The sequence below is a fragment of the Taeniopygia guttata genome, chromosome 9, assembly GCF_048771995.1.
Source record: "Taeniopygia guttata chromosome 9, bTaeGut7.mat, whole genome shotgun sequence".
Classification (NCBI taxonomy): Eukaryota; Metazoa; Chordata; class Aves; order Passeriformes; family Estrildidae; genus Taeniopygia; species Taeniopygia guttata.
The window spans coordinates 17325737-17337624 of NC_133034.1; the positions used below are offsets into that span (position 1 = coordinate 17325737).

At 40.0% G+C, this 11888-nt stretch overlaps 1 protein-coding gene across 1 annotated transcript; it reads right to left on the bottom strand.

Moving 5' to 3' along the window:
- Window positions 1–502: 502 nt before the first annotated feature.
- Window positions 503–11673, bottom strand: LOC100226896 (cytochrome P450 2J6-like). Its single transcript, XM_012575616.5, has 9 exons — window positions 9663–11673; window positions 8182–8344; window positions 6910–7059; window positions 5697–5857; window positions 4781–4957; window positions 3140–3281; window positions 2757–2944; window positions 2193–2334; window positions 503–1127 (listed from the first exon to the last, which is right to left on the bottom strand). Exons 1-9 carry the CDS (start codon window positions 9831–9833, stop codon window positions 949–951), a joined length of 1473 nt encoding a protein of 490 aa, XP_012431070.5. The 5' UTR covers window positions 9834–11673; the 3' UTR covers window positions 503–948.
- Window positions 11674–11888: the final 215 nt, after the last annotated feature.

The following is an 11888-nucleotide window of genomic DNA, read 5'->3' on the forward strand; positions in this document are numbered from 1 at the left end:
AAAAAGTAAAGGGTACAGAGAAAATAGAGGCTCTCTGAGTGTTCAGGTAGCTCCTCGAGGTTGTCTTCCAAAGCTTCTACCTTCCTCTGTCATGGAGTTAGCAGTGAAACTCACATGCAAAGTGACTCTCGCATCCCACATTCAATGCCTCCTCCAAGCAGGATTGATAATGGGTGTGATTCTACATCTTTAAAAATAAAACAAGAAATAAAATAACAAATTGACAATATAACTATAATAAGGCTGTAAATTCATACTGATAGTATTCACATTGATAGTAAACACCAAATTTAAGTTTCTTTCTTCCACTTTAGAATGACTTTTTACCTAGTATATGGGAGATACTTGATACTTAACATCAAATTCAGATGTGAAGGCACTCGTACTCAATTGTATTTCCTGGGATTCGGGAGTTGGTTTGGTTTTCTTTTTTTTTCTTTTTTTTTTTTTTTTTTTTTTTTTTTGCAACCTGTTGACAAATTAAACTGGTCATTAAAGGTCATTAAAGCCAAAATAGAGCTTTAAAAGTGTGCTTTCTGCCATCAAATTACTTAAGGTCATCTGGCCACTCACAGAAGTGGCACCTACTCAGCTCTTGCTGAAATACTCTGAATTTTCCTGAGGTTTGCTCAGGACTGAGCATGAGGATGATTTGGCTGGGCTAGGACAGAGGGACACAGCATGGCCTCAGCTGGGAGCTGCAGCATCTGGCTTCAAGTGCTCTCAGAGGGGAACATACGGGCAAGATCCCTGTGAGAATATCCATGACTTTCACAAAGAGCAGACCAAAAAAAATATTGTTAGTCTGGATCTTGGCTTGCATCCACTTTCTGAATAGCTCTGGGTGGACTAATATCAATAGCCAGAAGGAGGTTTACACACTAGAGAGGAAATTCACGGAGGTAAAGTGGTTCAAGCTGTCTCATGCTGGCCTGTGGCTGCTGCAGCCTAGCGTGGGATGGCACAGACCCTGTAGGGGTGGGGCTGCAGAGTGCCCCCAAAAATGGGCTCAGTGTTGATCTTGGTCACTCCCTCGGGGAGGCGGAAGGTGAACGCCCGCAGCAGGCTGGCAAAGAAAATGAAGAGCTCAGTCCTGGCTAAGTGCTCCCCCAAACACACCCGGTGCCCTGCAGAGGAGAGAGGAAAGGACAGTGAGGGTCTAGGAATTTTTCAGTTTCATAATCACTTCATTCATTCCTGTTGAAAGCAGAGGTGGGTTTTGTTTTTTGTTCAAGAAGAACAACATGAAAGCCACAGAACTAAAACTATGTGAATTCCCTTTCAAAAAGATCCCATCCAATGTCCTAGGTTAAGAGACACAAAATTAAAATTTCAATGAAAACCCATGAGGCGCCAACATAATTTCTTTCTTGACCCAACAGAAAAAAAGCTATTTTGCTTTTACAGAAGATATTGAACTTCAGGACCACACACAAAATACCTGCCAGCTGTTTGCACATGCTCTAGTGAGTTAGCATCAGCAGAGCAAAATTATTTAGTAGTCGCATTTGCAGTTGAACAGAGGCTTGGTCACTTAATAGGCAAAGCATGAGGCCTACTGTTCATTTCCCAGGATTCCCATTCCTTGGCATAACTGGTGTGAGCAGAAAAGGTGAATATTACATACACAAATATAAGGAAAGAAAAAGCTGTTTGAATTAAGAAACCACTTCTGTGTGGACATTTAAGTGACTATCAACAAACTAAGGAACTTTGCTGCTAGGTATGATTACTCTCTGTGCATTGTTGCCTTGTTTCCTTCTTTTGCAACTGGATTTTCAGTTCTGTAAGCAAGAATATAATCCTGTGTTTATCAGGGTGCCGTCTGCTTTCCTTTCAGTTTATTTCTTTAGAAGGTATTGCAATCAACTCCAATTCACACAGGACAAATTACTTCTCAGGAAAATAGCTAGGTGTAAGGAATACTACAGACAAAACTTGTGTATGACTGCAGCGTGCAGCCAGCCTGAGAGGTTCGGGAGTTTGAGTGGGATTCCCACCACAGTGTCCTATGAACAGTTTGGGGTCTGACAGCACAGAAGCCTTTCCTTTGGCAGAAACAAGCCAGGAATGTTCTTTAAAGGCAGCAAACAGCAGAGATAGAAGATGTTATCTGAAGAAATACCATGATCTCATACTTCTGTATTAATCATCTAATCTGCTGGGTTAGTTCAAACTGTCAATGCCTTTACCTGCTGAGAATGGTAAGAAAGCTTCTCGAGGTATAAAGTTTCCTTCTTTATCCAGAAAATGGCCAGGGTTGAACTGTCGAGGGGTCTCCCACTGCTCAGGGTCATACAGAACAGATGCTATATTTGGTATAACAATGGTGCCCTGCAAAGAAGAAACTGTTGTTTCAGTTCCTACTACTAGCACCTGTCAGCCATCAGTTTGTGCCTGATGGATAAAACTGTTGCTTGTTGGCATTTGGGCAAGTGCCAAGCTGGTCAGGAATGTCTTAGCCAGTGCTTTGGCAATCCAGTTTCTCCTCTCAGTCCATCCCCTGCCAAGCAGAGCTGGTTTCTGCCGTTGTGATGGGCGGGAACTTGAGGTGTCCCTGGCAGAGGCCTTAAAAGCTGTGTGAGCATCTACATGCCAAGTAAAAGACTTTTCATTCCTGGTTCCACAGATAGTAACTCTTCCCCAGGCACCACATTCCTGAGTTTAATGGAGAGCAGTGATAGCTGGAACACTGGTTACCAAACTGAAATCCCTCTCTGCCGAAGAAAGAACAGAAGCTGAAAATGTGTCTGTACCTTTTTGACAGGGAATCCCAGTAGAGTTGTGTTCCTCACACACAGTCTGGGGACACCAACAAAGACAATGTTGCTGAAGCGCTGAATCTCGTGAACCACAGCATTTGTGTAGGGCAGTTTTCTGCGATCCTCATAACAAATTAACTGGGAAGGACCCAGAACAGCATCCAGCTCCTCCTGCACTTTCACTGTGGAGAAATATTCACCACTTCAGAGGAGAAAAATGCATAAAATACTTTAGGTGGTCACTTTTCTTGGAGCAACAGAAAAATGCATTATTTCAACATCATACATTAGGTTTATACCCTGTGATTTAGTAATATTTAATGCCTAAGTTTAGTATAGGATAATAAAAATAAACAGGAAAACCCCACCACTCTCACCTTGGATGTCTGGATTCACCACCATATAAAGCAGTCCCCAGTACAATGTAGTGCTTGAGGTCTCTGATCCACCAAGGAAAAGATCATTTATGACATATACCAAATTATCTTCATCATACTTGGGCTTGGCCCCCTCTTTAGACTGTAGATGGTGATAAAAGTTGAAGTTAAAGAATGAAAATTTGGTTATCCTGCATGCCCTCTGTGTAAGAGCTGTGAGACTTCCACAGCTGGCATATGCACAAAGAATAGTCAAAATTACAGTTTTTGATGCATACTAAAAGTTCAGTAGTTTCCCAAATAGGCACAGTAAGCCTGCATTGCTGTCTTTCATGAGGTGGATTATTCTTTTATCACAAGAAGTCAATTCTGTGCTTGATGACTTAATCACAAAAACTTCAAAGCACACTACAAGTTTGCAGTTGGACTAGAGTGCACTTACAAGCAAGTGCCCTACAATATGTCATTGCTCGGCCTTGGTATCGAATGGTGGCAGCAAATGCCAAAGGAAAATGCTCAGGATCAAAGAATTTCAACAGATCATTTTGCGAGTAATTTCTTTTCTCAGTTCAGGATAAATGTGAACTGATGGGCAAGAGGTACTCATGTATTTCCTTCTGAGTAATAGGGAAGTAAAATAAAAATACAACTAGAGAAAATACATTAGGCAAAAACATTTTCAAACAAACAGACGGCAATAAATTGCACCACTGACACCAGAGAAAGATGCATCTTTGCCTCTAAAATGCTTATTTTAGTAAATCCTGTCATACTCACTCAGATACTGAGTGTAAAATGGTGTATCTTTCAGAGCCCATGAGCCAACACTGTGAAGACACAGCAGGCTGACTAGCTGAAAGCTTATGACCAGAAGTAGAAACTACATAAATTTCATCTACCCTAAGAAAGAGGTGCTTCTTTTACCTCCTGAAAACTTTGAAAAAAAGTTTGAAACAGAAGGTCTTGGCAGAGTTTCTCTGGCTCAGTCCTACTTCCTACTATGGAAAATAATAGCCTGGGCAGGGAAGAAGATTAATGCTGATTATGGCATTTTTTGTGAAATCGTTTTCTAGGCTTTCCAATTTGAGTATGGGGCCAAGCCAGCCATGCCCCAAACAGTGGGGAAATCAGAGGTAACACAGGGATGATGATTCTCCATTACCAATGGAGAAAACAGACAGTTATGTGGCACAAGGACAGCCAGGGCCGCAGCACACACACTGGGTCCCAAGAAGCATGCCTGCTATTTCAGGGCAGTGATTTGTGCATATGTATTTAATCCCACTGTAAACATGAGCCTTGCTGTAGAAGATGAGGTGGTCTACCAAAGTTATGTAGCTTGCAGGAATAAACTGTCTCATATTTATTACAGGACTGAAGTGTACTCATGGATATTTATGGAAAGCAGGTAAGAGCTCATGGGTTCACTCACTGTCATACCTGATGGTAATTCATTCATGTTACCAAAATACAAAACTGGATGCCTTTGTGAGACTTGTCAGTAAGTGCTAAGATATTGTATTCATATTAAGAAGCTTGTGAAATGTAAGAAACTATGGTGGAAGGGCCACACAGAGGGGTTCAATGGTCTGTTTGACCTTATGCTTCATAACAGCATAACCAGCCAGAATGAACACTTACTTTCTCAATCTCAGCCAGGTAAAAGTCAATGAAATCCTGTGGTTCAGCTGGTATCCCTCTCTCTACATGTCTTCTGATCTCCTTCCTTGCAAAAGAACTCAGGACATCATAGCAAGCCAACACCTTCTTATGAGGCCCAGGAAGGTGACACAGCAGCCAGGGCAGGATTTCGTACATCTGCAGGAAGGACACTCAAGAGGTACCATGTCACTGACAAATGCCATCACTATGCCATCCACATTCCTCATTACACACAGCTTGTCCCTCTTTAAGGGTCTAAGCCACAAAGTCTAATTCATGAGGAATACCTTAAATGCGCTGCAAGATGCTTCAAGTACAAAGTTGGTCTTTACAGTGTTTTGTGGGAAGGAGCTACAAAAAAAATCTCTGACAGAACTTGAATTCTTGAATTCCCTGAGACTGTCAGAGAATGTATCTACTGTTTTTGCAATGTGTGAATGGTGAGCTATAACACAGCAAGGAATAGATTAATAATTAATATTTTATCATTTGTGAGGTAGGGGAAAAAAGAAAATTTTCAGCATATGATTTGCAGAGTGATAAAAAGCAGAAGAATTACATACATATTTGGAGAAGTAAATAGAAGTGGGAGGAGCAGCACAGCAGAATTCAAATATATTACCAATTCCAGTCTCAAATTAAATTTAGAAGTTTCTGTTAATAGTTTCAGAAATACTAAAGGACTTAAAGCCTTTACACTTGCAAAAAACCCAAGAGAGTTCTTAAAACCAAGGGTGCAGTCATAAGGTCCCTCCCCAAGGACACTTCTTAGCTCCCAGGCTATATTTGCCTGTTGTTGTGTATTTAGTGAAGACCTATTTTTGTATCTGCTCTTTCACTTTCAACCTATTTCAAAAAAAAAAAAAAAAAAAAAACCAGCATATGATTTACTCACCTGATGAACAAAGCTGCCTGCAAACCTGAATATTTTCTCTGTAGCATGGATCAGTTCATGGAAGGTTTTGTCCTCATCAGAGAAGTGATATCCAAAAACCACAGCACAAATTACATTTGAAATAGAATGGAAAAGAGGGAAAGAAGGATCCACAGGTCTTCCTGCAAACACAATAATTGGAATTAATCTCTGTGGTTTTTTCAGGTGATCCTTATACAGATAGGACTTGATGTTATTAAAGATTTAATAAAATGTTCTCTTTATCCATCTGGAGTGTGAATGAGGACAGAGATGTGCACTAACACAAATTAAGGAAAATAAAACATAGTCTTAAAATAAAGTACACTGTTAAACTGTTTCCTCATATATCTAAAACAATTTAACAGCCATTCCTGTGAAATAATGTTGTACAGCTAAGATCAGTTCTAGGGTGTCACATCAAATCTGCTGTCTTCAGCTGTGAGGAGAGAATGTGAGAAGGAAGTAGTGCCACTGGACATGAACTAAGGGAAGTCAGTGGCAGATATGTTCAAAAATGTAAAAATATAATTACAAGGAAAACCTGGAGGAATGTGGGCAGGTTTAAGAAGAAGAATAGACAGGAACTGCAAATTAAATACAATGAAATTTTTACAGTTTCAACAGTGAGCAGTAAATCATATCTCTGTCTGATGATTTCTTCTAAAGCTATGAAACAGATATTCATAAAAAGTGATTTGGATAGAAATCATCCTGTCATAGACTCTAGGATTAACCTGATAATCCACTGAAGTTCCCTCCCACCTCCTACTTTGTTTCTCTTGCCAGTAGTTACTTAGCCAATAGTTACTTAGCCAGATAGACATTAAAATAAGCAGGGCACCCAAAGTCATTGAAATCTAAGGAAATTACTAAGCTCTGCAATAGTGTTCAGTTACCCAGGGCAGGCAGCCTGAGAATGGTTTGGCTGTGCAGTTCAGCAGCATCATGTCATTGCACAATATATCACAGAGAAATTATCTGCCCATGGAGGTGGAATTTCAGATGTTTCCAGTTTCACTAGATGTATGAAGAGCTATACAAGAAGGAAATACTTGTGATTCTAGGCTCTATCTGCTCTTGTGCTTTGGTAAGTTTGGATACATCCCCTAGAAGGGGTAGGTAAGTTTGCATACTGAAGATATGGATCCATATCCAGACTGAAAAATGCCTGATTTCTTAGCAGGTAAAATACCTTTGAGGTTCACAAAAAACTCCACCAGGTGAGAGGCCTCCTCTTGCACTCGATGCTCCAGGCCTTTTTTCCCCATTCCCAAATTGCGTAGAGTCATTATTCCAAAACGCCTCTGCTGCTTCCAGGAGCGCCCACTTGCAAGTATAATACCTGAGGGTGTTCCCTGGCATGTTAATATTTGCCACAGACATGGAACAATTCATTTAAATATATATTATACAATACATGGAATAAATCGGGGAATAGACTGTGATACAAGTATCTTTAGTTGAAATTATTGGTAACAAAAAATCATAGCCAAGCATACCCAAACTATAACTAGACCACATGTTCTTTACATTGAATGTCATTAATCACTGAAAAGAGCAAACTCGGGATTTTCTGACTGTGCCATTTCTTAATGTCTTAAAAAGCTCTGAAACTCCTTAAGAAGCCTTTTTAGGAAATTTGCTTTAGCCATACTCAGGTAATCATTCTCAAGACAGGAATAATTGGATTAATTTCCACAGAGTAGAGTTCAGGACAGGGTATGTTTGCGGAGATATAGATCAGTTAATGTGATGGTTGTAGGCTGAGGTGATGAAGGTGAAAGATAAGTGACATTTGGGCTCTGTTTCTACCCTGGAAGAGACAACACTCCTTTAATTGTTAGATTGCACTTCTGATCACCTGAAGAGCCCTGGACTACTACTGTGAAGGTGAGGCTTTATCCAGCTTTAAACAATCTGTGTCTGCTTTGTCTAGCAACTGCAGAGGCAGGAAAAAATACTGCAAACTGCTGGAATACTCTAAGAATAAGTGAGTTTTCCTGTGTTGGAGGCACTCTTGCAATCAAAAGGTATTCACAAAATGTCCACAAGTACTGAAATGTGAATTCTGAAGTAGGGATTTATAGGTCTCTTACTCAAGATGGAAAGTGTTTGGCAGCCATAATGTATACAGTAACCAAACAAGCATTGTATTCATGTGATATAAAGCAAAATCATGTGTACCACTATGCATTAGTCTGTGATGAGGGCAAGCTTGCTGGGTTCTGGGTTGGATCACATATAAACATCCTGAATACAGCCAAAAGGTCACATAGAAACAACATGAAGTGTTTCCTAGGCTAGGGAAAGCTCAGTGCAAAAGGCACCATGGTGAACAGTAAGATATTCTGAAAAGCCAGTGGAGGATTTGAACAATATCTGATGGAAGATCTTTCTGAATGGGAGGGCAGAGTACTTTTCAAGTCAACATTCCTTTACACTATTAATGGCAGGAAAATCTCACCTTTTCCTTTGGCCAGTGCTCTGAAGAAAGGTGTCACCAACCTCCCACAAACATCTTCAGGGTGTGTGGTCACACCATCCTTCACTGCTTGAAATCCATTCAGTATAATCACTGGGACCCACCCAAACCACAGAGTGTACATGTTACCATGAGTTTTTGCCAGCTGTAAGGAGAAAAGGTACCAGAAAAAGAACAGATGAATCTCCATATATAGATCTCAAACAGACACTGCACCTGCTCTTTGCCAGCCCAGTGGACAGCTTTGTACTGAAAGCATCATCTCCATGCATATAATTGTAGCTGGAAGAAGCTGTTGTTTTGCTGAGAATAAGGCTTTCAGCAGCCAGTTTTATTTACCCCGGGGAGAAGTTATTTTCTTTTCAAAGCACATTCTGCAGCAACTCTGCAGTAAAAGAAAGAAAACTTTGTACTTTATGTTGTTGTACTTTATGTTGCATCTCTTCCAACCCCAGTGTTTTGTACCTTGTTAATTGAACAGCCACACTCTGCGCAACCCTGGGGCTCTGTGCCTCCAGCAAGTCCTGCTTTTGCAAAATGAAATAAGCTGATAGAATCTGCACCATCTGTGTGCTCTGGGAGAGGACATGGGCACAGAAATTAGCCAACAGCCATGAAGTACCAGTGGGCTGCATTTGAGTCCAGGGTTTCCTCATAGTACTGAGGAGAGCACTTACCATTGGACACAGCAGAGGTATCCAAGCAGAGATGTTTGTATGGCAGAGGAACTCCAATCATGCATAAAAAAAGCTTTGTACAAGTATGGACTCTGCTCTAACATACCCACAATGATACAGAAAAGGTGTCAGACAGTGTCTAAGGTGCCACAAAATTACATCCAGTTGATCACACCAGACCCTTGCTTCTCCTCATATTTATTTAGATTCTGGCTTTCCTCTCCCTGCTAGAGCATCACAGCCTGAGTCTGCTCTGCACACATTGGCCCATGTGTGCTCTCAGGCATCCACCTGAACTAGAGGTCACCTGCAAACCATTAGAGGAATTACTGCAGCTGTCACTAACAACACACACTTTTCAGGAGCTGTGGGAAGATGGGGAACAAATGCACTTCCTGTACTACAAGCATACATGCACTGTATTACCAACAAATTAGTCAATGCCAGTGAGAATTTTAAAAAGTATAATGTAGGGATAGCAGATATAACTGTCACTATATTGGATACAGCTTCACACTTAGCAGTGCAGAATCATTTTTCAGATTATTGGTATTCTTCAACTTTAATAACAAGTCATAAACTCTGTCCCCAGGTTGACTTGATTCTTAAGGGCATTAACTTTCTCATAAAGAAGACATATTCCACATAAGGTGGCTCAAATCTAGGAATCAATTGATTTTTATATGTACACACCTTGTCTGGAAATTTCACAGACTTAAAACCTTTAATTAATCACAATTTTGCAGTCATGGCTAAAAATAATTAAGAGCATATTAAAAGAAATACCTCCATCAGAAGATCCCGATGAAACTGAAAGTTCAAGTGCACCAAGTTTCCAAGCAATGGGAGAGGAGTTGGTCCAGGAGGAAATTGCTTGCAAGCTTTTTGCAGCCTGAAAAACTCAACAATTAACAAAATAATGACCAGAACTATAAAGCCTTGAGTTATTGTTAGCATTTCTGAGCTAATTTGCCAGTTGATTTATAGCTGTCTCTATCAAAAAGGAGGTACTGGAGCTGGGAAAAAGTAATCTTGCTTCTTGTTCCACCAGTTTTGTCTGCAGACTGAGTTCTAGAAAGTCTCAGCTCCTTTCCCTCCCTCCGTCCCTCCCTCTTCATCAATGCCTGCCCTTTTCCTGCACCCCATCTATTTGCCATACTGTGATGTATCAAACTGATCCCTAATCAAAAGCACATCTCTGCTTTCAGCAAGCCTCAGTATTGGAATGTGGAATCACTTGTACTGGAGGTATTTTTCCTGAAGCTTGTGCTGGTGTCTGTTGGGAGATCTGGATTGGAGTGACTCCAGGTGAGAGCCCTTGCTCACCACTGGACATGAGATGAGTGAAACTCAGTTTCACCTGCTTTGGGAACTTTAAAAACATACTTGGTGATTTGCCTTACAATGACTTAATTCAGATTAAGAGTGTTACATATAGGTTAGACTACACAGTTACGTAGAATATAGCTACAATAGTATGGAGTATATATTTGCAATAAGCTAGATTGGATATATGGTACACACGTACAATAGGTAAGATACTCCAGGCGTTTTAGTCGCAAGCATTATTTAAATGTGGTTGTAAATTCAAATTTGCCTGCCAGTACACACAGTTTACACAGGCAAAAACAAGTGTAGTTACCGACTAAAGATGCAATTAGAAGATGAGATTGCTACCTGAGATTTCTGAAAAATTGGCCTTGAGCATTCAAGCCTTTTTTTCCAGTAAATGGAAAAAATAAGCATTTCACCAAGTAAACATTAATGACAAAGTGCTTAAAAATTTCACATTACAATTAAATAATTAAGAAAATCACAACATTACAATTTTCATATTCAAAAATTAAATATGAAATTCCGATTATTTTATACATTTTTTTAATATAACCTAATTGAAAGCTTCATGTACCTTTTCTTTTTCCTACATTTTTAAGTCAGTTTCAGAATCCTGGCTCTTATTACCAGTTCTCAATAAATTTACAGGACACATTAAAAATCTGCCCTCTGATAATGAAGGGACTCACACTGAGTTTGAAGCACAGACAGGGGGAAAGCTCTGTGTGACAGCAACTAGAGGATTCAATCTTGCATTGCAAAGAGAAAGTGTCTTCACTAAAAATGAGTTCAAGTCTGAACAAGAAACTGTGCTGTGCCCTCCAACGCAGACACAAATGTGGTATTTTGCAAAGCTGGCAGCATAAAGAAAGTGATGTGACTCAGTGATTGCCATCCATCTCCTTCAGCTGGCCAGGCTTTGCAGCTTCTGTGGGCACAAACGTGCCTGTGTTATACAGAGAAAGCAACACAAGAAGGCAACATCTTTTATCACCTTATCTGTGCATATAATGGACAACATGGTGGGAATCAGGCTGAGGTGGGTCCCATGGCTTTGCTAAAACCAGTGCAAATTAGGTACCATTGCCCATTATGAGGCTGAAATCAGCAAAACATAAAATCGGAAAAATTTGTTTCTTCAAACCAAAACATCAGTTTCAAACTTTAAAAAATTTTGGAATAAAAGGAAGAAAGTTCTGTGTGCAGACAACTGAAGCCAGGAGAAATTACATACATTTTATGAAAAGACTAAATGTTGCCATGTTCATCTCTTCTCTGTGTAGTCCAGATTCCATTGCTTAATTTTAGATGTTTCACATTGGTATTGTATTAGTATTTTGAGATCAGTAAATGAATTGAGTTCTTTCAGAATATGGGTCAGGTTTAACTGGAACCAAATCACCAGTGTCATAAGCAGGACAAAGCCAAATGAACCAGCCAGCAATTTATCCAGCCAAATGTTACATTTAGCTTTATTTTCCAGTGTTTTTAACTTCCCCAACTGTCTGAAGCCAGATGCATGAATAGTTACTTCCACCAGTACCTGATGTCACTGGATGAGCTGGATGAAAGAAAATCAGGTTCTTGTGTTCACATGGACCTGTTCCTGTTTGATGTATCCTCTTCTGAACAGACTATCAGCAATATTTTCTGGGTTTGTATTTTTGGCAGAAAACT

Excerpts from the sequence above, each read along its gene's own strand:
- LOC100226896 (XM_012575616.5), bottom strand. The coding sequence starts at position 9,833 with ATGCTAACAATAACTCAAGGCTTTATAGTTCTGGTCATTATTTTGTTA. Across the intron at positions 8,345-9,662 it reads ATCGGGATCTTCTGATGGAG|CTGGCAAAAACTCATGGTAA; the intron begins GTATTTCTTTTA and ends TTCTCCTTACAG. Across the intron at positions 2,945-3,139 it reads GGTGAATCCAGACATCCAAG|TGAAAGTGCAGGAGGAGCTG; the intron begins GTGAGAGTGGTG and ends ATTTCTCCACAG.